The sequence below is a fragment of the Salmo salar genome, chromosome ssa01 (assembly GCF_905237065.1).
Source record: "Salmo salar chromosome ssa01, Ssal_v3.1, whole genome shotgun sequence".
Classification (NCBI taxonomy): Eukaryota; Metazoa; Chordata; class Actinopteri; order Salmoniformes; family Salmonidae; genus Salmo; species Salmo salar.
Genome location: NC_059442.1, coordinates 41,622,344 through 41,650,063, shown reverse-complemented (window position 1 = coordinate 41,650,063; position 27,720 = coordinate 41,622,344). Strand labels below are relative to the sequence as shown.

Sequence of the window (27,720 nt, the reverse complement as noted above, 5' to 3'; positions counted from 1 at the left end):
CTCGACCCAGTCTGAGGTCCTGAGCGCTCTGGAGCAGGTTTTCATCAAGGATCTCTCTGTACTTTGCTCCATTCATCTTGCCCTCGATCCTGACTAGTTTTCCTGTTCCTGCTGATTTGGTGGAGTGCTGCAGAGATGGTTGTCCTTCTGGAAGATTCTCCCATCTCCACAGAGGAACTCTGGAGCTCTGTCAGAGTGACCAAACGGATTCTTGGCCACCTCCCTGACCAATGCCCTGCTGATTTGTCCGGGCAGCCTGCTCTAGGAAGACTCTTGGTGGTTCCAAACTTCTTCCATTTAAGAATGATGGAGGCCACTGTGTTCTTGGGGACCTTCAATGCTGCAGAATTGTTTTGGTACCCTTCCCCAGGCTTGACAAACCTGTCTAGGATCTCTACGGACAATTTCTTTGACCTCATGGCTTGGTTTTTGCTCAGACAGGTGTGTGTGCCTTTCTAAATAATGTACAATTTAATTGAATTTACAACAAGTGGACTTCAATCAACTTGTAAAAACATCTCAAGGATGATCAATGGAAACAGCATGCACCTCAATTTTGAGTCTCATAGCAAAGGGTCTGAAATACTTACAGTACTAGTCAGAACCCTGGAATGAGTAGGTGTGTCCAAACTTTTGATTGGTTCTGTATGTAAATAAGATATTTCTGTTTTTTATTTTTAATATATTTGCAAACATTTCTAAACTAGGGATGCACGATATATCGGTGACGATATCGGAATCAGCCGATGTCTAGTGTAACTCCAATGTGCAAAACCGATGTCAAAGCTGACGTGCATACCTATATAACGTAGGTACATGACGTAATGACGCCACGTAAAATTTAGCGCTACACGTGCCTCACAGCATTCCTAACCTAGCCCATAATGTCTGCTGTGTGGATCAAGCAGTCAATAAATCGAGCAGTCATTTGAAAAAGTAAGAACATTTCAGCGAGACAACTCCATTAACGACAAGATAATGGTTTTCGAGGCCCTTGACAATCAACCGTTCTCTGTCGTGGGCGATGTTGGCTTTCACCGACTGGTCGAGAACCGGTACACACTACCGAGTGTGCAAATGTTCAGATGTTACCCTACCGGAGTTACACAGTATTAGCTTCACTGCTATTAGCATCACGACTGAGATTTGGACCACCGATATCAGCCCCATGAGCATGCTGAGTCTGACAGCACAGTGGGTCGTCAAAGATTTCGTACTGAGGAAAGTCGTATTTCATGCTCATGAATGTGCTGGTTGTCATACCGCTGCTGCCACTTGGAAACATGAGCACACTAACATCAGCTAGCTCCATTCGAACAACTGACTTGAGAAATAAGCTCATCAACTGTTCCTGCAGCAGACGTGATACCCTCTGTAATGGCATTGAAATGCCTGATCGACAAAACTGCCGACACAGGTTGGGAACAAGCTATTCGGTGGTATTCTCTCTTTACTCTGTCGCCACCATGCTCCATGCTATGGACTAGGACTGCTACTTCGATGCAGACAAGAAACCGGGTTTACGTGAAATGTTACATACGCAGCTGGACAAGATGGAAATGGACACAGTGACAGTGCGCACCGAGGAAGAGAGACCACGGACAGAGAGCTGAAACTTCACTGCTTGACATGTATGATGAAATCCTGATTGAGAATGTAACGACTGAACAAATGACCAACGAAACAGCACAGCAAGTAAGTGAAATACATTTTGACTTATGTTTTACTGGTGATGGGGACATACGTAAATGCCAACAAAATAACTTGTGTGTGTAACTCGGCAAGTCAGTTAAGAACAAATTATTATTCACAATGACTGCCTACCCCGGTCAAACCCGGACGATGCTGGGCCAATTGTGCGCCGCCCTATGGGACTCCCAATCACAGCCGGATGTGATACAGCCTGGATTCGAACCAGGGACTGTAGTGATGCCTCTTGCTCTGAGATGCAGTGCCTTAGACCGCTGTGTGTGTTAACTATTTAACTGTACTAGAATGCTTAAAACGTAACGGCCGTCGTCAGAATGAGACCAAGGTGCAGCGGAGGATGTGTTCATCTTAAATGAATTTATTAAAGAAAGAACACGTTAGACAAAAAAACAAGAAACCGACAGCCAAACAGTACTGTCAGGTGCAAACACTAAACAGAAATTATTCACCCACAAACCCCAAAGGAAAAACAGGCTGCCTATGTATGACTCTCAATCAGCAACAACGATCTATACCTGTTCCTGATTGAGAGCCATACACGGCCGAAACAAAGAAAACCACCAACATAGAAAAAGAACCCTAGAACGCCCACCCATGTCACACCCTGACCTAACCAAAAATAGAGAACAAAAAACCCTCTCTATGGCCAGGGCGTTACATAAAAGGACGCTTACATTTTAAGTACCGCATATTGGTATCATGTTTTTTGGTATGTAAAATATCGGTATCGGCCAAAAATGTCATAGCAACACTACTAAAAAAACTGTTTTTGTTTTGTCATTATGGGGTATTGTGTGTGTAGATGGATTTCTCATCAATTTTCGAATAATGCTGTAACGTAACAAAATGTGGAAAATGGGAAGGGGTCTTTAATACATTCCCAATGCACTGTATAAATAGCTTATTCTCCTCTCTCTGCCTCTGCTTTGTTAAATGGTTATCCGGGAAACGTTACCATTGTACAGGGAGATGCTTTGAAATAGAGCTCAGATTAGGGACCTTCTCTCTCGCTCTGTACCTCCCTTTCTCGCTCGTTTTCTCTCTCTCCTCTCTTTCATTCCCTCGTTAGCTCACTTCACTCACTTCCCACGTGGATGTAATACACACACACACACACAGACGGCACGGCGGTCTACCGCTGTTGACCGTGAGCCTGGGGATCAGTGTGTTCCTGTCTCTGATCCGTACGTCAGCCCTACGAGGAGCTGACCACACACGCACGTACTTCCATCTCTCTCCCTCCCATTTTCTGGCTCCCTGTCTCTTCCTTTCTTTTTCTCACGTTGCCCTATTTTGCCCTGTTCTGTTCTTATCCTTCTCTTTCCTCTCTTTCTGTCTCACTTCCATGGGTTTGGTGTGTGTGTGTGTGTGTGTGTGTGTGTGTGTGTGTGGCCTTGCACTGTTGGTGTGAAAGGCGAGACGGTAAGAGAGAGTACTTTTAATTGGGGTGAGAGACAGAAAGGGAAAGGGTTATTGAAGGAATAGGGATATTCAAACGTTTCTTGCCCAGACAGCCCTGCTCAGGCAAACTGGGTAGGTATGTAATTCAAAATGAGTTTATTCTGTTATCACTAGCAATATTAATAAAAACATATATTTTATTTTCACCGACCCCTTGCAGTGCCTCTGTGGACCCCAGTTTGAATATCCCTGGAATAGGCCTTTGACCTTGTACATCGCTTGGTTCGCTCGCTCGCTCACTCACTCGCTCACTCACTCACTCACTCACTCACTCACTCACTCACTCACTCACTCACTCACTCACTCACTCACTCACTCACTCACTCACTCACTCACTCACTCACTCACTCACTCACTCACTCACTCACTCTATCATTACTAGCCTAGTCACTACAGCACAGCACAGTCGTGTCCTCCCTCTCTCGCTCACTCGCTCTCTCTCTCTGTTGCCTGGGGCTGTGGCACAGGGGCTTCTCACCAGAGAGAGCGATACATGATAGGAGAAGAGAGGGAATCTCCCTACCCTCTCACTCTGCTACTGGGCTGTCTGCTCTGACTATTCTACCCTACTCTACTCTACTCTATATTGGCTAATCTACCCTCCCGTCTGCAAACAAATATTTTGAACCACATGGAGCTCAGAGAGAGAGGACGGAGAGGGGTGGAGGAGAGGGAAGCAGATGGTTAAGAGTTTTTCCTGACCAAGTTGCCCGACCAGGAAGAACTGTCTCTGGAGCAGCACTCGTCTCTACACCCTTCATGGTATCCCCCTCTCTCTACCCTCCGCTCTCTCTCTCTCTGTCTCTACACCCTCCATGGTATTTCCCCACTCTCTACCCTCCGCTCTCTCTCTCTCTGTCTCTACACCCTCCATGGTATCCCCTCTCTCAACCCTCTGCTCTCGCTCTCTCTGTCTCTACACCCTCCATGGTATCCCCACTCTTTACCCTCCGCTCTCTCTCTCTCTGTCTCTACACCCTCCATGGTATCCCCTCTCTCAACCCTCTGCTCTCGCTCTCTCTGTCTCTACACCCTCCATGGTATCCCCCACTCTCTACCCTCCGCTCTCTCTCTCTCTGTCTCTACACCCTCCATGGTATCCCCCACTCTCTACCCTCCGCTCTCTCTCTCTCTGTCTCTACACCCTCCATGGTATCCCCCACTCTCTACCCTCCGCTCTCTCTCTCTCTCTACACCCTCCATGGTATTTCCCCTCTCTCTACCCTCCTCTGTCTCTACACCCTCCATGGTATTCCCCCCTCTCTCTACCCTCCGCTTTGTCTCTACACCCTCCATGGTATCCCCCACTCTCTACCCTCCGCGCTCTCTCTCTCTCTCTCTCTCTCTCTCTCTCTCTCTCTCTCTCTCTCTCTCTCTCTCTCTCTCTCTCTCTCTCTCTCTCTACACCCTCCATGGTATTTCCCCTCTCTCTACCCTCCTCTGTCTCTACACCCTCCATGGTATCCCCCACTCTCTACCCTCCGTCTCTCTCTCTCTCTCTCTCTCTGTCTCTACACCCTCCATGGTATTCCCCCTCTCTCTACCCTCCGCTCTCTCTCTCTCTGTCTCTACACCCTCCATGGTATCCCCCTCTCTCTACCCTCCGCTCTCTCTCTCTGTCGCTACACCCTCCAAGGTATTCCCCCTCTCTCTACCCTCCGCTTTGTCTCTACACCCTCCATGGTATCCCCCACTCTCTACCCTCCGCTCTCTCTCTCTCTGTCTCTACACCCTCCATGGTATCCCCTCTCTCTCTCTCTCTCTCTCTCTCTCTCTCTCTCTCTCTCTCTCTCTCTCTCTGTCTCTACACCCTCCTCTACACCCTCCACTCAAAATTCCACATTTTGAATTTAGAAAATGTTTCCTTTCATGCCTGTTCCAACTGCAGTCAGATTCTCTCTCGCGTTCACACTTTCCCCGTCTTTCTCATCTCTCTCTCTCTCCTCTCCTCTATGTAGAGATCACTCCTGCTGCCTGCTGTCTCCTGCAGGGATCGGCCTATTTATAGATCAAGGGTTAGCAGGGGAAAGAGGGAGAGTAAAAAGGGGGAAGAGCGAGCGAAAGAGAGAGTGAGTGGGGGGGAGTAAGAGGGAGTAGTTGGTGTATAGAAGTGGAGAGCGCAGAGAGAGGAGATGAGGTTTGGCTATAAGATGGGAGTAAGGGGGTTAGGGGAATGCTGCAATTATGAAGCAAGTGTTTCAACACTTCCTCTGCCTATCCCTCTCTCTCCTTCCCTACTCTCTCTCCCTCTCTTATTCCCTACTCTCTCTGTCTCTCCTTCCCTATCTCTCTCTTTCTCACTCTATCCCTTCGTCTCGCTCTCTCTCCCTGATGTGGAGCAGAGTAGAGCGCAGTAGACAATGATTAGAGCCCAGTCAGTGTTGCTGGTTGAAATGTCACTGCTTTATCATGTATTTAATAGGCTATAGGTCAGTTAGCTCCTTAATATGGAACACACAGCCATGGTGCCGCCCCAACACTGCTGCCACCGCCCCAACACTACTGCCACTGCCGCCACCACCACTACTGCCACACTGCCGCCGCCACACTGCCGCCACACTGCCGCCGCCACACTGCCACTGCCGCCGCCACACTGCCACCACCACACTGCCACTGCCGCCACCACACCCTACAGCCATTCTCTCTTTCTGTCTCGCTCTCTCCTTTTCTCTCCACGTCTGCACTCTATATTTAGCTCATCCTGTCATCCTTCTCATCTTCAAATCTTCCTCCATGCCTCTTTCTCTCACTTCTCTTCTCTCTCTCGGTCCCGTGAGTAAAGAGTGTTGATGGAGATGTCGCAACAATGTGGACATGTCCACGCTTATTCTGAAGTCTGAAGATGATGGATGTGTGTTACTGTGTGTTTGTTAGACTGTTGGAATACATACCTAGGCCTGAACTAATGGTTTCTTTCTCCTCTCTTCTAATCTTCCTCCCTCTCTCTGCCCTCTCTCTCTCTTTCCCTCTCACTATCTCTCTCCCTCCCACTCTCTATCAACAGTGAGTGACAGCTGCTTTAGGAATCTGGCTGAGGACCGCAGTGGAGTAAACCTCAAAGATCTGGTCCACGACCCGTCACTGTGAGTACACACACACACGCTTTTAGACGAGCACACACATACCAGTCATCCAGGTCCTGAGTAGTGTGTGTGTGTGCGTGAACCTGCTGGCCTCTCTCCTCCACCACTGCACCATCCTGCTCTGCAGCCTCCTCAGCTCTCGTCTTAGCTTAGATTGTTTCTCACGTAGCACCCTCCTGACAAGCCACTTTCACCAAGGACAGAGCCTCCTCTCCTACTCTCTCTCCCTCCCTCCCTCCCTCCCTCCCTCCCTCCCTCCCTCCCTCCCTCCCTCCCTCCCTCCCTCCCTCCCTCCCTCCCTCCCTCCCTCCCTCCCTCCCTCCCTCAGAGTCAGGGGTCAGGCACCAGCGTGTAACGTGCCATTTAAATAATTGATTAATCTCAGTCCAATTATGCTGGTGCCACACTTGATATTTCACAGCGGCAGAAGCGTGTTGCGGAGCGTTGAGACACCAGGGTGTGTGTGGTGTGTTGCAGAGCGTTGAGACACCAATGTGTGTGTGGTGTGTTGCAGAGCGTTGAGGCACCTGTGTGTGTGTGTGTGTGTGTGTGTGTGTGTGTGTGTGTGTGTGTGTGTGTGTGTGTGTGTGGTGTGGGGTGTGTTGCAGAGCGTTGAGACACCAGTGTGTGCTGGTTAGTGCTGGTTAATGCCAACACCGGCTGGGCTTGGGCTGTACGCTAGGCTCTGGCCACTATTAATGCCCGACTACTACATTTTACATTTTAGTAATTTCGCAAACGCTCTTATCCAGCGAGACTTACAGGAGCAATTAGGGTTAAGTGCCTTGGTCAAGGGCACATCGGCAGATTTGACCTAGTTGGTTCGGGGATTCTAACCAGCAAACTTTCAGTTACTGGCCCAACACTCCTAAATGCTGGGCTATATGCAGCCAATTGTACACACAAACACTCACGGACAGACACAAGCGCACGTGCACACATACATTCTGAAGCTGTCAAAGACAATTGTCCATTTACCTCAAAGCTCAGAACAGCAGAGAACGGAAACAAAGGTCAGTGTAGAGCCATGTCCAGACGCGTTCTGCCCTCTGAACCACACCCAGGGTTCTCTCTCACACACACACACACACACACACACACACACACACACACACACACACACACACACACACACACAGGGTGGCCCCCGGCAGGGGTGACAGTGAGTGACCGTGTGTGACGGCGCGGTGATCAAGGGACAAGATGCTCTGAGTGGCTAATGACTGTTGGCAGGAATGGACGGACTGACAGAGGGGGAGAGAGAAAGAGCGGATATATGGGGAGGGTGTGGGAGTTTATACACTATATATACAAAAGTACACTACCGTTCAAAAGTTTGGGCTCACTTAGAAATGTCCTTGTTTTTGAAAGAAAAGCAAATGTTTGGTCCATTAAAATTAGAGGTCGACCGATTATGATTTTTCAACGCCGATGCCGATTATTGGAGGACCCAAAAAAGCCGGTGCCGATTAATCAGACGATTTTTATTTATTTATTTATTTGTAATAATGACAATTACAACAATACTGAATGAACACTTACTTTAACATAATATACTGCTCAAAAAAATAAAGGGAACACTTAAACAACACATCCTAGATCTGAATGAAATAAATAATCTTATTAAATACTTTTTTCTTTACATAGTTGAATGTGCTCACAACAAAATCACACAAAAATAATCAATGGAAATCCAATTTATCAACCCATGGAGGTCTGGATTTGGAGTCACACTCAAAATTAAAGTGGAAAACCACACTACAGGCTGATCCAACTTTGATGTAATGTCCTTAAAACAAGTCAAAATGAGGCTCAGTAGTGTGTGTGGCCTCCACGTGCCTGTATGACCTCCCTACAACGCCTGGGCATGCTCCTGATGAGGTGGCGGATGGTCTCCTGAGGGATCTCCTCCCAGACAAATGGAATAGACAACAGGTGGAAATTATAGGCAATTAGCAAGACACCCCCAATAAAGGAGTGGTTCGGCAGGTGGTGACCACAGACCACTTCTCAGTTCTTATGCTTCCTGGCTGATGTTTTGGTCACTTTTGAATGCTGGTGGTGCTTTCACTCTAGTGGTAGCATGAGACGGAGTCTACAACCCACACAAGTGGCTCAGGTAGTGCAGCTCATCCAGGATGGCACATCAATGCGAGCTGTGGCAAGAAGGTTTGCTGTGTCTGTCAGTGTAGTGTCCAGAGCATGGAGGCGCTACCAGGAGACAGGCCAGTACATCAGGAGACGTGGAGGAGGCCGTAGGAGGGCAACAACCCAGCAGCAGGACCGCTACCTCCGCCTTTGTGCAAGGAGGAGCAGGGGGAGCACTGCCAGAGCCCTGCAAAATGACCTCCAGCAGGCCACAAATGTGCATGTGTCTGCTCAAACGGTCAGAAACAGACTCCATGAGGGTGGTATGAGGGCCCGATGTCCACAGGTGGGGGTTGTGCTTACAGCCCAACACCGTGCAGGACGTTTGGCATTTGCCAGAGAACACCAAGATTGGCAAATTCGCCACTGGCGCCCTGTGCTCTTCACAGATGAAAGCAGGTTCACACTGAGCACGTGACAGAGTCTGGAGACGCTGTGGAGAACTATCTGCTGCCTGCAACATCCTCCAACATGACCAGTTTGGCGGTGGGCCAGTTATGGTGTGGGGTGGCATCTTTGGGGGGCCGCACAGCCCTCCATGTTCTCGTCAGAGGTAGCCTGACTGCCATTAGGTACCGAGATGAGATCCTCAGACCCCTTGTGAGACCATATGCTGGTGCGGTTGGCCCTGGGTTCCTCCTAATGCAAGACAATGCTAGACCTCATGTGGCTGGAGTGTGTCAGCAGTTCCTGCAAGAGGAAGGCATTGATGCTATGGACTGGCCCGCCCGTTCCCCAGACCTGAATCCAGTTGAGCACATCTGGGACATCATGTCTCGCTCCATCCACCAACGCCACGTTGCACCACAGACTGTCCAGGAGTTGGCGGATGCTTTAGTCCAGGTCTGGGAGGAGATCCCTCAGGAGACCATCCGCCACCTCATCAGGAGCATGCCCAGGGGTTGTAGGGAGGTCATACAGGCACGTGAAGGCCAGACACACTACTGATTCTCATTTTGACTTGTTTTAAGGACATTACATCAAAGTTGGATCAGCCTGTAGTGTGGTTTTCCACTTTAATTTTGAGTGTGACTCCAAATCCAGACCTCCATGGGTTGATAAATTGGATTTCCATTGATTATTTTTGTGTGATTTTGTTGTCAGCACATTGAACTATGTAAAGAAAAAAGTATTTAATAAGATTATTTCTTTCATTCAGATCTAGGATGTGTTATTTTAGTGTTTACTTTATTTTTTTGAGCAGTGTATGTACGCCTATGTAGAGATCCTCATTATCAGCAACCCTTTTGCAATTATGTTAGAACTGCTGAAAACTGTTGTTCTGATTAAAGAAGCAATTAAACTGGCCTTCTTTAGACTAGTTGAGTATGTGGAGCATCAGCATTTGTGGGTTCGATTACAGGCTCAAAATGGCCAGAAACAGAGACCTTTCTTCTGAAACTCGTCAGTCTATTCTTGTTCTGAGAAATGAAGGCTGTTCCATGTGAGAAATTGCCAAGAAACTGAACATCTCGTAGAACGCTGTGTACTGCTCCCTTCACAGAACAGCGCAAACTGGCTCTAACCAAAATAGAAAGAGGAGTGGGAGGCCCCGGTGCACAACTGCGAAAGAGGACAAGTACATTATAGTGTCTAGTTTGAGAAACAGACGCCTCACAAGTCCTCAACTGGCAGCTTCATTAAATAGTACCCGCAAAACACCAGTCTCAACGTCAACAGTGAATTCTGGCCTTCTAGTTCCTCTGTCCAGTGTCTGTGTTATTTTGCCCATCTTAATCTTTTCTTTTTCTTGGCCAGTCTGAGTAACTCCATATTAATGCCCATGATTTTGGAATGAGATGTTCGAAGAGCAGGTGTCCACATACTTTTGGTCATATAGTGTAGCTGGCGCTGTTCCTGATGCAACACTCCTTCAACATGTTTCACTTGCTCCGTGTTTCCTGCCAAACTCCTCCCCTCCTTTCCTCAATCCCTCTCTCCCTCTATCCTTGCTAACCTCATCAGTCCCTCCAGTAAAGGTCTGAGACGTTTGAAGGTGTCGCTGGTCATTTAAGTGATGCTGGCCGTGGCCCCTGACCTTCTGTTCCTCCCTTCATCCCGCTCTCCAGCCTTCCAATATCATTCACATCACTAAAGGTCTGACACGTTTGAAGGTGTCCGAATCAAAGTGACGCTAGTCGTTTAGTGACGTCATTTTGTATAATGGCCCAGTGCTGTCACCTCAGGTGGCTGCTGCAATTAGACAGACAGACGGGGATAGAGGCAGGCAGGCAGACAGACAGACGTGTCAATGTTACTAATGAGAGCCGATAAGAATAGAGAGGCGATAAATCACACTGACACCGATGACACTTGCCTCTCCTTCACACCAATGACATGGAGCTAGATACCTGGCTCTGCTCCGGACACTGATGGGTTAGGGCCCATCACGAAGGAGGGAGGGAGAGCGAGATGGATGGCGAGGGACAAGTAGAGAGCAATGGGGGGAGAGAGAGGTTAGTTGATGTATGTGTACGTCTGCACATTTGTGAGATTTGTTCAAGTGTAGCTTTTAGCTGGCCTGACCGAGTAGTTAGGGAGACAAGGTGGAGGGGGAATGAGGAAAGAGGGAGGCAGAGAGAGATCTATTCCACTTGCTTTGGCAATGTAAACATATGTTTTCCATGCCAATAAAGCTCTTTTAATTGAATTAAATTGATACAGGGACAAAGGGAGAGAGAGAGGGAGTAGCAGATTGATCTTATTAATGGAGCTGTCCTAGAACAGAGCAGAGCTGCACAGCTGGGACGCAGCAGCTGTAGACAAGGGCAGGGGGTAGTATACACACACACACACACACACACACACACACACACACACACACACACACACACACAGAGAGAAATAGCTCAACCTTATGTAAAAATACAACACAACAAACACACCAATCGCTCAATCCTCCCTCCCTCTTTCTCCCCCTCTTCCCCCCTTCTGTCATTACTGCTCTCCAGCTATTCCTAATTGCCTTCTCCTTCTCTATCTCGTTAGTTTCTTGTCCTTTCAATCTTCAAGCCTAGAATAATCAGGAGTTTCGGGCAGTAGCATTCACCCAGCCCCTAAAATCAATCAGATCAGGTGGGCATCTCGACTAGAAGCCCTGCTGTTAAAGACAAACAGATGAGATGACAGAACCTTCCCTTTTAAAACCACATTGCTACTGCTAAAAGTGTCATTCCAAGTGTGTGGGTGGGTGTGTGTGTGTGTGTGTGTGTGTGCGTGTCTACTTAGCCCCAGAAGCCCCTTATCCCTACTTAAGATTTGTAGAGTACCTCACCCCAAACACACACAACACACAATCCACACACACAACACAAGTGGATGAATGGAAACCTGGATGAATGAAAACCTGCATTGTTTTGTTTAACACGTCCTCATATTCGTATGTCTCAATTTAGTTTGTTTGAATCTGTTGTGACTCACTTTTTCTTTTTTTTTTGCTTTTCATGGTTTTAAAGGACAATTGTATTTTTTGTTGGAGAGTACTAGTGAGGAGAACACTGCTGTGTAGTTCTTCCCCTGGTGTAGTAAATAAATGTGCCACTGGTAGGCGCCAGTGGACACGATTTGACTTGAACTAACGGTCTCATGGCGTTCTCTCCCCTCAGCTCAGAGAAACACAATCACTCTTTTAAAAATAGCAAACACTGGCTTATCTTTAAAGCCTCTGTTTTTGCCTTTATTGTCTGTTTTGGAGAGTCAGTTGTATTTTACCTGCACATACAGATCACTCATAAGCTCAGAACTTAGAGTACGGATTTGTTCAGGGTAACCCTTTTTCATCTCTCTCTCGCGCACTTACACACTTTTGCTACATATATCTTCACTCCCTGTTTTGTGTTTGCCTTTTTCTCTACCCACTTCCCCTCGCTTTCTGTCTCTAGTGAGTTCGTGAAGTCTGAATATGAACTATGTTGTTGTTTTGTGTTTCTCATCCACAGGCTCGGAGGCATCATATCTTCCTACAAAATAGTCCCGGATGAGATCGACGAGATTAAGGTGAAGATCTCCTCCCTCCTTTATTTCTCTCTCTCTCTTACACCCCTCCCTCTCTCTCTCTCTCTCTCTCTCTCTCTCTGTCTCTCTGTCTCTCTCCCCACCTTTAGCTGCATGCCACATGCTGCCCACTAGAGTCCACCTCAGGCTGTAGTTCAAAGGTGACACCATTTGGATTCTCACATGTATTCTCTCTCACTACATGAAACAACTGTTGTGGTTTGAAACACCTATCTTGGAAACAGTTGTTCCACACAATGGGTGCATCTAAATTGTCTTTCAATGATGCCTCGCATCCTCTCTCTCCTTGCCTCCTCAAAAGACAGAGGTCTGATCTTCTCCAATGCGTTTTGAGAAAGGGAAGAGAGGACGCGAGGAATCAAGGAAAGACAATTGAGATTCACCCAGTGCTTTAGAGATTCACCCGCCTCTGTTGTCTGTATGATTGACACTGCTTCCAGCCAATAGGGTGGTAATTTCTGTGATTTACGCTGCTCCCAGCCAATAGCCTGTCTCTCTTCTCTGTTTCCTCAGGAGACGTTGGTGGACTGGTGTGATGAGAAGGAGCTGAACCTGATCCTGACCACAGGGGGTACAGGCTTCGCCCCTCGTGATGTCACTCCCGAGGTACATGGGGACCCCAAAGTTTGTGTTTGTGTCCATGTGAGTGTGGATGAGTGTCGACCCTAGATGTAGTGTAAGCCGATGTAGCTGTGATTGCACGTGTGTGTGTGTGTGTGTGTTGGTTGGCACCTGCATGCATGGTCAGTGTGCATGTTTATGTGTGTATTGTGTTTGTCGAACCGTAGATTGTCTTATGCTTTGTCAGGTTTGTCACATTACAGATAAATAAAACATTTTGTTTCATTCTGTTATAATTCAATATGATGCATCTTGCATATTTTGTAAATGTGTGTATGAGTGTCATATTTTATGGTTGTTGTGTTGAATGTTTTTATTGTGTGTGAGAGAGAGGGAAAGCGCGGGATTACTGCTGGCTGTGAATGTCGTTTCTCTCTTTCTCTCCCTCCTTCTCTCCCCTTCTCTCTCTCCTTTCTTTCTTTGATCCGTCCTCCGCTCTTTCTCAGCTAATGTGCATGTTTGAATTGTCATTCAACTCCAGGACACACAACGTCACTATTCTTAAATCAATTCCACTCTTTTTTCCCCCGCTGGGATAGAACGAACAGGGTCTGCCAGAGGGCATTTCTCCCTAGGGGATTGAGGGGCTAACAGGGGGGTTACACACACACACACACACACACACGCACACGCACACACACACACACACAAGTGAGGGGGTTTGAGCTAAAGAAAGAAACATCAGAGATGAAAGGAATCACTGTTCTAAAGATTTCTAAAGATGTCAACATGCTATCTGCCTGTTTGTCTGTGGCTCCGGTGCATTGGAGTAGCTACCCTAATCACAAGGGTGTTAGCAGTGGATGTGGCAGTTGTATACTTAAAGCAATAAGGTACGAGGGAGTGTGGTATATGGCCAATATACCACGGCTAAGGGCTGTTCTTATGCACAACTCAAAACGGAATGCCTGAATGCCTGGATACAGCCCTTAGCCGTGGTATATTGGCCACAAACCCCTGAGGTGCCTTATTGGTATTATAAACTGGTTACCAACGTAATTAGAGCAGTAAAAATACATGTTTTGTCATACCCGTGGTATACGGTCTGATATACCACGGCTGTCAGCCAATCAGCATTCAGGGCTCAAACCACCCAGTTTATAATACAGTAGATTAAGCAGTAGCTGTTGCTTGTTGCTAACCCTGCTATGCTGTAGGGGCACGTTATGTGGAGTGTAGGCAGGTGATGACAACTGTACTACGCACTGTCTGTGCCGTATAGTAAAGTAATTATGTGCCCCCCTCACACTCTCTCTGTCCCTTGCTCCCTCCCCATGCTGCAGGCCACCAGAGAGGTGATAGAGCGCGAGGCCCCAGGGATGGCGCTGGCTATGTTGATGGGCTCCCTTCAGGTCACACCTCTGGGCATGCTCTCCAGGCCTGTCTGTGGAATCAGAGGGAAAACCCTCATCATCAACCTACCTGGCAGCAAGAAGGGCTCACAGGTAAGATCTGATGTGTTCGCGTTCAAGTTTTATTTGTCACATGCACAAGTACAGCGAAATGCTTAACTTGCAAGCCCAACCCAACAGTTCGGTATTCAATATCAAAAAGTATAAGAAATAAGAGGAGAAGCTATATACAGGGTCAGTACCAAATGTGCAGGGATACTGGAGCACTGAGGGAGATATGTGCAGAGATAAGGAGAAAGTGACTGGTAACAGGATAAATAATCATCATAGTTATGTCAACAGCATAAGTGGTGGGTGGTGTGTGTGTGTGGGCGTAGTGTGTGTGGGCGTAGTGTGTGTGGGCGTAGTGTGTGTGGGCGTGTGTGTGTGGGCGTATGTGTGTGTGTGTGTGTGTGTGTGTGTGTGTGTGTGTGTGTGTGTGTGTGTGTGTGTGTGTGTGTGTGTGTGTGTGCGCGCGCAAGAGTGTCAGTGTAGGCGTGATAGGTGGATATACATGTAAAAAGGGCTGAAAAGTGACTGGTAGCAGGAATATATAAATACTATACTAATGGTAATATATATGTAAACACGAGTATGCGCACAAGTGTGTGTGTGTGTGTGTGTCTGTGTCCCTCTGAGTGTGTGTGTGCACGTGTCTTTGTGTGTGTTTGCGCCCATGCAATACACCTGCTGTGTATTACGCTCCCTGACCTCTAACCTCTGACCCCTAACTCTCTCCTCCTACAGGAGTGTTTCCAGTTCATCCTGCCCGCTCTGCCCCACGCCATTGACCTGCTGCGTGACGCGGTGGTGAAGGTGAAGGAGGTTCACGATGCCCTGGAGGACCTGCCCTCTCCACCGCCGCCCCTCTCCCCGCCCCTCACCCTCAACAGCGTCGCCTGCACCCAGACAGAGGAGAAGGTGACACTCTTTAGCTCTCCTGTGGGTTTTATTTATTTCACGGTGTAATAAAGGGGTAGGGGGAAGGAGGGAGGGAGGGATAGAGAGAGATTGTCGTGTTTGTTGTGTTGTATTTTCAGGTTTAGAGGTTTGTGTGTGTGTGTGTGTGTGTGTGTGTGTGTGTGTGTGTGTGTGTGTGTGTGTGTGTGTGTGTGTGTGTGTGTGTGTGTGTGTGTGTGTGTGTGTGTGTGTGTGAGAAAGAGGGTGATATAACCATCCCGCACTTGAGCATACAGGTGCTTGGCTACCGTATGTTAAAAGGTCCACGAAAGGGAAAGGGGGACACCTGAAATATTGCTGTGCCCGAGTGCTTTATTCCTGCCCAATAATCACAGCGTTTTCACTTCACAGAAGAGTTCGTAGCAGTACTTCTTTTTAATCGTTATATAGCTGCTGTTACAGCGTTTACCATGCTACTGTAATCATCTTTTATCAATTGCTTTTGAAGTTTATTTTATGAAGTACTGCGCCTTAAATTGTGGTTTTTCTGCATGAATTGTTCTTTACTAATAAAGTGCATTATTATTCTAAGGGTGTGCAGTGTGAGGATGACGAAGATGAGAAGATGAAGGACATTGGGGCGGCGTCCACCGAGGACCACCACCACACCCACTCCCACCACCGCCACTCCCATTCCCACGGACACAACTCGCACATCACCGCCGCCGCCATCGCTGCCAAGGTAAACGCACTGTGAACACGGTGCAATAATGTACTCTGCTGGTGGCTATGAATGTTACATGAAGCACTCTGGGGGTAGTGGTAGGAGAAGCCCTGTATCTTAGTTCATTATATTATGATTAGTGCCATGGTCAGTTTCTCATATCCTAAAGGCCATCGGAATGAATGATGATGATTTGAGGAGGTTAAGCACAAAAAGAGGGATTGACGGAGGAGAGGAGGGAGGGCGTGAAGGGGAACGGGGTGAGTTGGAGGTGAAGAGGAGAAGAGGGAGAGGGCTGAGGGAAGGGTTAGTGAGGAGGAGAGGGATTTGAAGCTCATTAAATGCATGTGTTGTCTGTTACATTATTATCCCCTGTCCCTGTTCACTCCATTACTGCATTGATCCATGTGTTGCTCCATCACCATGGTGATGTTGTGGTACGTCACTCATAAATCCACGTCTAAATGTTTGTGTGTTTTGTACGCATGTGTGCATTTGCCTGATTTGTGTGTTCATGTTGTTGTCCCATCCTGTGTTGACCCCGTGTACCATATCCATCATCAGAAGGGGAAGCCCCAGCAGCACCATAACCATGCTGTTGTCATGGCAAAGGGTAGCCAGTATCTACCTGGCCTGCTATCTGACCTCCCCCCAGCCCCACGTAATTTCACCTGCTTCTGCTCTGGAGACCAGCCGGGAACGGTAAGACCCCTCAGAACCGCCCACCCACCCTCATGTCACATGTCACCCCTACATCACATACCGGTGTACTCTGCACGTCACCTCTTCCATAATTCCTCCCTGCAAACGCCATAGATGAATCTCAAAAGTGCTCGATCCCGTCCTCTCTCCACCTCCTTCACAGATCCGAGGAGGGGAATCTTGGGAGGGGAGAACGCGAGGAATCGAGGAGGGACTTTTGAGGTTCACCCCGTCTTGTGTAGGTCATGACGTGGGGTGTATCGCTAGGTGGAGCCAAGGCAATGTTATTAGCACACGCTGGGTTAGCCTGTGTTGCTAATTAGCCGAGTGGGGTTCAGTGCTGGGCTGCCAGTAAAGCTTATCGTCTTAATTAGCGCATCGCTAAGCCCATAGCACTCCAATGGAAACCCCCTGTAAATCCCAGTGGCCCTCCCAGGGCCCGTTAGCACTGCTCGAATGAGCCGCACGGATCAGTCGCAGATCCACACATCCACAGCAGCAGCCCTGGGGGGAAACTGTGGGCCTGCCAGGCCTGTTTGTCTCCTCACAGGCTCACAGTGTGTCTGGATCTACACACTCACACACAGGGTTTAACATGCTTCTGGGGCATTTGTCTAATGATGCTTATAATGTAATTCATGTTGTTACACTTATTAGAAAAGTCTGACTTGCCAATTGGTAAAACGGATGATCTGGAGTCACCAAAAAACGTAGACTTGACTGACCAATCGGTGTGTGCTTTCGAGATGTCATGTCTCTCTGTGTATAGTAGAGATCCCAGTGCTGTTTGTGCACACAGCTTTCCTCTCTGTCTGTGTGTAGGAGTCGCAATAACTGGCTCTAACTTCTCTCCATAGATCCCAGACAGCATCATCTCCAGGGGTGTACAGGTTCTTCCCAGAGACACAGCCTCTCTGAGCACCACACCCTCCGAGTCGCCACGCGCCCAGGCCACCTCGCGCCTCTCCACCGCCTCCTGCCCCACACCCAAAGTAAGACACTTCCTGTGCCCTATACTTACACCTACCCCACTGCCCATCCATCTGTCCCTCCTGTACCCTATACTCACCCAGCCTCACCCAGTCCTCTCACCTCCTAACCCTCCCTCCCTCCACCTCGCTGCCTCCTCCTCGCTCTGTCCCACCAATGCTGGGAGGTGAAGGCATATTGCTCCTCAACTCCCTCCCTCTCCTCCATGGTTTTAGGGGAAGTCCTCTATTGGATCCCTATGGTTCCGTAACTCTGAGATCATGTGCAGAATGTTCTCTGTTGATTGGTTGGAATTATAGGCTCGTCCCCTTGACCTCAATTCCATCCTATCCCCACGCTTCGCTTTAAAATTCTAACATTTCATTTCTTGACCGTAGAAACGCCCTGCGGTTGGTCAGATCAATGACCTCTGCTGGAGTGTCCCATTTAATGATTTGATTGACAGGTGTCCTGTTTATCTGTGTCAGACTGCGCTGTGACCCTGTGGAAACAAAGAAACCAAAATGCATGTTGCTGCTGCTGTTTTCATGTCCTAACGCTAACCCCCCCACACCCACCCCCCACCCCCCAGTTGAGGTGCCTTGCCTAGGTAATACGTGATCTAAACTCTTCCTTTATGTTTCCAGTGATGATTAATGACTTTATATTGGGCTGCGTTTTGGTTCAGGTGTTTCCGGGTCTTGTGTAAGTGATCTAAACTAAGTAGATGTGATCTCACTCATAACTCACCATGTTTGTAATGATAATGAATGGGCTTAATGTGTATAGTGCTCTGACTCTGGAGGAGTTGCTACTTCAGGAGTTTTGGGGTTTGTCTGAGTTGCTGTGATTAGAAAAGATGCCGGTGTTCTGTCCCTCACAATGTTGCTGAGCTAAGAGAGAGGACGAGTGGTAGGGGTTCGGGGGGGGGGGGTGTAACTTGACTAGATCAGATTGGTTGGCAGACTTTGTCTTTCAGCACCTAAGCCTGTTCTCATCATGTTTTTTGAACTGGTAGGCCTGTTCTGTGGATGATTGTGGCTTGCCAGCCACTGTGATCATACTTTCATCCCCTTATAGTGCTTTGATTATAAAGCAGTGGGACAGAGAGTCTGGCTTGAGCTTGTGTTGAGCTTGTCATCCACCTGATGAGGTGGGGGGGGAAGGCTCTATCAAGCCTTTCCCTATCAACCCTTTCCTAGGGGAAGGCTCTATCAAGCAAGGGGAGCTTCTCTTTTTAGTGGTTTGTTTCTGTGCTTGCTGTCATGTTTCTTTCAGAGTGCCCTTCCCCTCACCTCTCCTTCACAGCCCCATAGGGCCGCATCAACTGGGTAAGAAAGAGTGTGTGTGTGTGTGTGTGTGTGCTTGCAACAAGATCTCATAGTTTCCCTTCGAAATTCGACGTATTATAGATGAATGTCTATTTTTGACACATTCATTCTTTGTGGTTTCAGGGTTAATTCTGCATGGTTACAGGGTTAAAACAGAAAACGACTCAAAGGGTTAGGTTTAAGTATTAATTCTGAGTGGTTAAGGTTAGTGATATGGCTTGGGGAAGGCTTAAAAACAAACAAATTAAAAATGACACACTATTACCATCAGGTATCATCAGTATTCTGGCGGCATGCTAAAGCAGTGGTCTAAGCAGCGCGCTCCGGCTCCGAGCAGCACGAGTTTGTTTACTCCCAGTGTTGGACAATATTTTTTTAGGTAAACGCCGAGGAAGGCATATATCGACTTTCTCAGGACCTTTTCAAACGTCCGAGATCGCAGTGTGTTTCTAGTGATCAATCTGGGTGTGTGTGTGTGTGTGTGTGTGTGTGTGTGTGTGTGTGTGTGTGTGTGTGTGTGTGTGTGTGCCCCATGCAAAGCAGTCCTCAACCTGCATCAATAATCCCTATAAATGTAAATGAAGTGCAGTTGTTGATTGAGCCGATGCAGATAGGCAGAAGCATAGAGAGGCAGAGACAGAGCTACGCAGCACCAGGCTGCATCAACAGTCTAAGCCATAGTGTGTGGTGGACAGAATTCTTATGTTTTCCACAGCACCCTCTGTTGGGGAAAGTGTGTACTGTACCCTGTGGTATAGACGGTTGGTTGTTTAGCAACAAAACCGACGTGTGTGCAACTGTGGGGCAAAACGGACGGCGTTGGCTTAGATAGTTTACATATTGTCAACAATTTATAGTCTCCAAATGTTTATTGAAAACGTAAGTGCACAATGAGCCCTTGTCTCTCAAAATACATTGTTACATTTGTTGGTTAGCTAGCTAGTGAATTATTTATTAGCATTCACATGAAATTTTTATTTTATTTTTTATTTCACCTTTATTTAACCTGTTATGGATAGGGGGCAGTATTTTCACGGCCGGATAAAAAACGTACCCGATTTAATCTGATTATTACTCCTGCCCAGAAACTAGAATATGCATATAATTATTAGCTTTGGATAGAAAACACTCCAAAGTTTCTAAAACTGTTTGAATGGTGTCTGTGAGTATAACAGAACTAATTTGGCAGGCCAAAACCTGAGAAGATTCCTTACAGGAAGTGCCCTCTCTGACCATTTCTTGGCCTTCTACACTCTCTTTATTGAAAACTGAGGATCTCTGCTGTAACGTGACACTTCCTACGGCTCCCATGGACTCTCAGAAGGTGGCAAAACGCTGAATGATGCCTTTGCAGGCCCAGGCTGAAAAACAGTAGCGCATTTGGATAGTGGTTGATATGAGACTGAGGCGCGTGCACGAGGCGACACCATGTTTTAATTTTTTCGTCTTTGAACGAAAACAGGGTTTCCCGGTCGGAATATTATCGCTTTTTTACAAGAAAAATCGCAAAAAAATTGATTTTAAACAGCGTTTGACATGCTTCGAAGTACGGTAATGGAATATTTAGAATTTTTTTGTCACGAAACGCGTCGGGCGCGTAACCCTTCGTCACCCTTCGGATAGTGTCTTGAACGCACAACAAAACGCCGCTATTTGGATATAACTATGGATTATTTGGAACCAAACCAACATTTGTTATTGAAGTAGAAGTCCCGGGAGTGCATTCTGACGAAGAACAGCAAAGGTAATCCAATTTTTCTTATAGTAAATCTGACTTTGGTGAGGGCTAAACTTGGTGGGTGTCTAAATAGCTAGCATGTGATGGCGAGCTATCTACTCAGAATATTGCAAAATGTGCTTTCACCGAAAAGCTATTTTAAAATCGAACATAGCGATTGCATAAAGGAGTTCTGTATCTATAATTCTTAAAATAATTGTTATGTTTTTTGTGAACGTTTATCGTGAGTAATTTAGTAAATTCACCGGAAGTTTCGGTGGGTATGCTAGTTCTGAACGTCACATGCTAATGTAAAAAGCTGTTTTTTGATATAAAGAACTTGATTGAACAAAACATGCATGTATTGTATAACATAATGTCCTAGGAGTGTCATCTGATGAAGATCATCAAAGGTTAGTGCTGCATTTAGCTGTGGTTTTGTTTTTTGTGACATTATATGCTAGCTTGAAAAATTGGTGTCTGATTATTTCTGGCTGGGTACTCTGCTGACATAATCTAATGTTTTGCTTTCGCTGTAAAGCCTTTTTGAAATCGGACAGTGTGGTTAGATAAAGGAGAGTCTTGTCTTTAAAATGGTGTTAAATAGTCATATGTTTGAAAAATTGAAGTTTTTGGATTTTCGAGGACTTTGTATTTCGCGCCACGCCCATCATTGGATATTGGAGTAGGTGTTCCGCTAGCGGAACGTCTAGATGTAAGATTAACCAGGTAGGCTAGTTGAGAACAAGTTCTCACTTACAACTGCGACCTGGCCAAGATAAAGCGTAGCAGTGCGACACAAACAACAACACAGAGTTACACATGGAATAAACAAAACATACAGTCAATAATGCAATAGGATAGGTAGGATAAGGGGGGTGAGGCAATAAATAGGCCATAGTGGTGAAATTATTACAGTATGGCAAATTAAACACTGGGGTGATAGATGTGCAGAAGATGAGTGTGGAAGTAGCGGTACTGGGGTGCAAAGGAGCAAAATAAATAACAATATGGTGATGAGGTAGTTGGATGGGCTATTTACAGATTGGCTATGTACAGGTGCAGTGATCTGTGAGCTGCTCTGACAGCTGGTGCTTAAAGTTAGTGAGGGTGATATGAGTCTCTAGCTTTAGAGATTTTTGCAGTTCGTTCCAGTCATTGGCAGCAGAGAACTGGAAGGAAAGGCGGCCAAAGGAGGAATTGGCTTTGTGGGTGACCAGTGAAATATACCTGCTGGAGCGCGTGCTGCGGGTGGGTGTTGCTTTGGTGACCTGTGAGCTGAGATAAGGCGGGACTTTACCTAGCAATGACTTATAGATGACCTGGAGCCAGAGGGTTTGGCGACGGATATGAAGCGAGGGCCAGCCAACGAGAGCATAGAGGTCGCAGTGGTGGGTAGAATATGGGGCCTTGGTGACAGATTGGATGGCACTGTGATAGACTGCATGCAATTTGTTGAGTAGTGTTGGAGGCTATTTTGTAAATGACATTGTGTAATGGAAATTATATGATTAAAGGTTTGACTAAATGATTTCACTCAGAAACCATATAACCTGTTGAAATGTATTAGAAATTATATAGGCTATGGCTGTGGGTGAGTAGACTGTTTAAAACTAAGACACTGTTACCACTTCAAAATGAGCAGGGCAGAGTTGATAAGACGACCTTGGGAAAGGAACAGGAGAAGATGCATCCCTAAGTTAGGGAGAGAAACAACGGCCTGGGAACTGCTTAGTTGGCAGGAGATTAGAAGACAGGTGGCAAGGTTTGATAAGGAATGTATGTGTACTGTGGAAAAATACAGCCGCCTAAAGCTGGGTGGAGTTCTCTACTGATGTGTGTGTGTGTGTGTGTGTGTGTGTGTGTGTGTGTGTTAACCTCTTATGGCTAGGGGGCAGTATTTTCACGGCTGGATAAAAAACGTACCCGATTTAATCTGGTTACTAATCCTACCCAGTAACTAGAATATGCATATACTTATTATATATGGATATAAAACACCCTAAAGTTTCTAAAACTGTTTGAATGGTGTCTGTGAGTATAGCAGAACTCAAATGGCAGGTCAAAACCTGAGAGATTCCTTTACAGGAAGTGGCCTGTCTGACCATTTCTGGAACTTCTTTGCCATCTCTATCTTTTACTAAGGATCTCTGCTCTAACGTGACACTTCCTACGTCGTCCATAGGCGCTCAGAGCCCGGGAAAAACCTGAATGTCGTCATCCCAGGCTGAAACGCATTATCTCCTTTCTCAAGTGGCCGATCAAGGGACTGTGGGCTTAGGCGCGTGACCTGGCCGCCCCCGTCTTTGTGATTTTTTTCCTCTGTTTGCCGAAAAGGAGATTCCCGGTCGGAATATTATCGCTTTTCTACGAGAAAAATTGCATAAAAATAGATTTTAAACAGCGGTTGACATGCTTCGAAGTACGGTAATGGAATATTTAGAATTTTTTGGTCACGAAATTGCGCCATGCGCACGACCCTTCTTTACCATTTCGGATAGTGTCTGGAACGCACGAACAAAACGCCGCTATTCGGATATAACGATGGATTATTTTGGACCAAACCAACATTTGTTATTGAAGTAGCAGTCCTGGGAGTGCATTCTGACGAAGACAACAAAGGTAATGAAACTTTTGTAATAGTAAATCGGAGTTTGATCAGGGCTAAAGTTGGTCGGTGTCGGTGTAAATGTAAATGTAAATGTAAATGGTGTCTAAATGGCTAGCCGTGATGGCTGGGCTATCTACTGAGAATATTGCAAAATGTGCTTTCACCGAAAAGCTATTTTAAAATCGGACATATCGAGTGTATAGAGGAGTTCTGTATCTATAATTCTTAAAATAATTGTTATGTTTTTTGTGAACGTTTATCGTGAGTAATTTAGTAAATTCACCGGATGTTTGCGGGGGGGTATGCTAGTTCTGAACGTCACATGCTAATGTGAAAAGCTGTTATTTGATATACATATGAACTTGATTGAACAAAACATGCATGCATTGTATAACATAATGTCCTAGGGTTGTCATCTGATGAAGATCATCAAAGGTGAGTGCTGCATTTAGCTGTGGTTTTGTTTTTTGTGACATTATATGCTAGCTTGAAAAATGGGTGTCTGATTATTTCTGGCTTGGTACTCTGCTGACATAATCTAATGTTTTGCTTTCGCTGTAAAGCCTTTTTGAAATCGGACAGTGTGGTTAGAGAAAGGAGAGTCTTGTCTTTAAAATGCTGTGAAATAGTCATATGTTTGAAAAATTGAAGTTTTTGTATTTTTGAGGAATTTGTAATTCGCGCCACGCCTATCACTGGATATTGGAGCAGGTGTTCCGCTAGCGGAACGTCTAGATGTAAGAGGTTAATATAAAAGGCTTTGTACATTGTAAGGATTTCAGAGCTCTCATTAATAAATGTTTTGACCCTTGTAGGCTGGCTATCCGTCTGCTTCATTCAACCAGAATCTTACACACTCTGGGGGGGCAGACTGAGTTGTTTAATTGAAGTTCGGTTTAACCTCTTACATCTTACAAATGTTGGTTTGGTCCAAAATAATCCATCGTTATATCCGAATAGCGGCGTTTTGTTCGTGTGTCCCAGACACTATCCGAAATGGTAAATCAGGGTCGCACGCATGGCGCAATTCGTGACAAACAAATTCTAAATATTCCATTACCGTACTTCGAAGCATGTCAACCGCTGTTTAAAATCAATTTTTATGCAATTTATCTCGTAAAAAAGCGTTAATATTCCGACCGGGAATCTCCTTTTCGGCAAACAGAGGAAAATCACAAAGACGGGGGCCAGGGCACGCGCCTAAGCCCACAGTCCCTTGATCGGCCACTTGAGAAAGGCGATAATGTGTTTCAGCCTGGGGCTGGGATGACGACATTCAGGTTTTTCCCGGGCTCTGAGCGCCCATGGAAGACGTAGGAAGTGTCACGTTAGAGCAGAGATCCTTTGTAAAAGATAGAGATGGCAAAGAAGTTCAAGAAATGGTCACAGGCCACTTCCTGTAAAGGAATCTCTCAGGTTTTGACCTGCCATTTGAGTTCTGTTATACTCACAGACACCATTCAAACAGTTTTAGAAACTTTGGAGTGTTTTCTATCCAAAGCCAATAATTATATGCATATTCTAGTTACTGGGCAGGAGTAGTAACCAGATTAAATCGGGTACGTTTTTTATCCAGCCGTGAAAATACTGCCCCCTAGCCATAACAGGTTAAGAACATTGATAACTTAATTCTCGTAACACATTGCCGAAGTCGAGGATCGGTAGGATAGTCAGTTATACTAGGGTATGTTTGGCAACATGAGTGAAGGATGTTTTTTTGCGAAATAGGAAGCCAATTTTGGATTGGAGATGCTTAATGTGAGTCTGGAAGGAGAGTTTACAGTCTAACCAGACACCTAGGTATTTGTAGGTGTCCACATATTCTAAGTCCGAACTGTCCAGAGTAGTAATGCTGACGGGTGGCTAGGTGTGGGCAGCGATCGGTTGAAGAGCATGCATTTAGTTTTGCTTGCATTTAAGAGCAGTTGGAGGCCACGGAAGGAGAGTTGTATGGCATTGAAGCTCGTCTGGAGGTTAGTTAACAGTGTCCAAAGAAGGGCCAGATGTAAACAGAATGGTGTCGTCTGCGTAGAGGTGGATCAGAGAATCACCAGCAGAAAGAGCGACATCATTGATGTATACAGAGAAAAGAGTCGGCTCGAGGATTGAACACTGTGACATCCCCATAGAGACTGCCAGAGGTCCGGACAACAGGCCCTCCGATTTGACTCACTGAACTCTGTCAGAGAAGTAGTTGGTGAACCAGGAGAGGCAGTCATTTTAGAAACCAAGGCTATTGAGTCTGCCGATAAGAATGTGGTGATTGACAGAGTCTAAAGCTTTGGCCAGGTCGATGAATACAGCTGCACAGTAATGTCTCTTATCGATGGCGGTTATGATGTCGTTTAGGACCTTGAGCGTGGCTGAGGTGCACCCATGACCAGCTCGAAAACCAGATTGCATAGCGGAGAAGGTACGGTGGGATTCGAAATTGTCGGTGATCTGTTTGTTCACTTGGCTTTCGAAGACAGGGTAGGATAGATATAGGTCTGTAGCAGTTTTTGTCTAGAGTGTCTCAACCTTTTGAAGAGGGGGGATGACCGCGGCAGCTTTCCAATCTTTGGGGATCTCAGACGATACGAAAGAGAGGTTGAACAAGCTAGTAATAGGGGTTGCAACAATTTTGGCGGATCATTTTAGGAAGCGATGGTCCAGATTGTCTAGCCCTGCTGATTTGTAGGGGTCCAGATTTTGCAGGTCTTTCAGAACATCAGCTATCTGGATTTGGTTGAAGGAGAAATGGGGGAGGCTTGGGCAAGTTGCAGTGAGGGGTGCAGGGCTGTTGACCGGGGTAGGGGTAGCCAGGTGGAAAACATGGCCAGCCGTAGAAAAATGCTCATTGTAATTCTCAATTATCGCGGATTTATCGGTGGTGAAAGTGTTTCCTAGCCTCAGTGCAGTGGGCAGCTGGGAGGAGGTGCTCTTATTCTACATGGACTTTACAGTGTCCCAGAACTTTTTTGAGTTTGTGCTACAGGATGCAAATTTCAGTTTGAAAAAGATAGCCTTTGCTTTCCTAAATGCCTGTGTATATTGGTTCCTAACTTCCCTGAAAAGGTGCATATCGCGGGGGCTATTCGATGCTAATGCAGTACACCACAGGATGTTTTTGTGCTGGTCAAGGGCAGTCAGGTCTGGAGTCAACCAAGGGCTATATCTGTTCCTGGTTCTAAATTTTTTTAATGGGGCATGCTTATTTAAGATGGTGAGGAAAGCACTTTTAAAGAATAACCAGGCTTCCTCTACTGACGGAATGAGGTTAATATCATTCCGGGATACCCGGGCCAGGTCGATTAGAAAGGACTGCTCGCTGAAGTGTTTTCGGGAGCATTTGACAGTGATGAGGGGTGGTCGCTTGACCGCAGACCCATTACGGACGCAGGCAATGAGGCAGTGATCGCTGAGATCCTGGTTGAAGACAGCAGTGGTGTATTTGGGGGGCAGGTTGGTTAGGATGATATCTATTAGGGTGCCCGTGTTTACGGATTTGGGGTTGTACCTTTGTGGGATAATTGATCATTTGTGTGAGATTTAGAGCATCAAGCTTAGATTGTAGGATGGCCGGGGTGTTAAGCATGTCCCAGTTTAGGTCACCTAACAGCAAGAGCTCTAAAGATAGCAATCAATTCGCATATGGTGTCTAGGGCACAGCTGGGGGCAGAAGGTGGTCTATAGCAAGCGGCAACGGTTTCTGGAAAGGTGGATTTTTTAAAAGTAGTAGCTCAAATTGTTTGGGCACAGACCTGGATAGTAAGACGGAACTCTGCAGGCTATCCCTGCAGTAGATTGCAACTCCACCCACTTTGGCAGTTCTATCTTGTTGGAAAATGTTATAGTTAGGGATGTACATTTCTGGATTTTTGGAGGCCTTCCTAAGCCAGGATTCAGACATGGCTAAGACATCCGGGTTGGCAGAGTGTGCTAGGGCAGTGTATAAAACAAACTTATGTAGGAGGCTTCTAATGTTAACATGCATGAAACCAAGGCTTTTACGGTTGCAGAAATCAACAAATGATAGCGCCTGGGGAATGGGAGTGGAGCTAGTCACTGCAGGTCCTGGATTAACCTCCACATCACCAGAGGAGGAGTAGGATAAGGGTACGGCTAAAGGCTAAAAGAACTGGCCGTCTCGTACGTTCAGAACAGAGAGTAAAAGGAGCAGATTTCTGGGCACGGTAGAATAGATTCAAGGCATAATGTACAGACAAAGGTATGGTAGGATGTGAATACAGTGGGGGTAAACCTGTGCATAGAGTGACGATGAAAGAGATATTGTCTCTAGAAATATCATTTAAACCAGGTGATGTCACCGCATGTGTGGGAGGTGGAACTAAAGTG

At 46.5% G+C, this 27,720-nt stretch overlaps 1 protein-coding gene across 19 annotated transcripts in view; it reads left to right on the top strand.

Moving 5' to 3' along the window:
- LOC106601783 (gephyrin) overlaps positions 1-27,720 on the top strand; it is a 124,093-nt gene that overhangs the window by 58,991 nt on the left and 37,382 nt on the right. For 11 of the 19 annotated variants that reach the window (XM_045717857.1, XM_045717847.1, XM_045717831.1 and 8 more), the window contains exons 2-9: positions 6,176-6,254; positions 12,341-12,398; positions 12,930-13,058; positions 14,321-14,482; positions 15,176-15,349; positions 15,921-16,070; positions 16,617-16,754; positions 17,612-17,746. In XM_045717857.1, coding sequence (XP_045573813.1) covers positions 6,176-6,254; positions 12,341-12,398; positions 12,930-13,058; positions 14,321-14,482; positions 15,176-15,349; positions 15,921-16,070; positions 16,617-16,754; positions 17,612-17,746 — 1,025 coding nt within the window. The remainder of the gene's footprint in view (positions 1-6,175; positions 6,255-12,340; positions 12,399-12,929; positions 13,059-14,320; positions 14,483-15,175; positions 15,350-15,920; positions 16,071-16,616; positions 16,755-17,611; positions 17,747-27,720) is intronic. The other 8 variants (XM_045717870.1, XM_045717867.1, XM_045717861.1 and 5 more) reach the window with 3 other exon arrangements.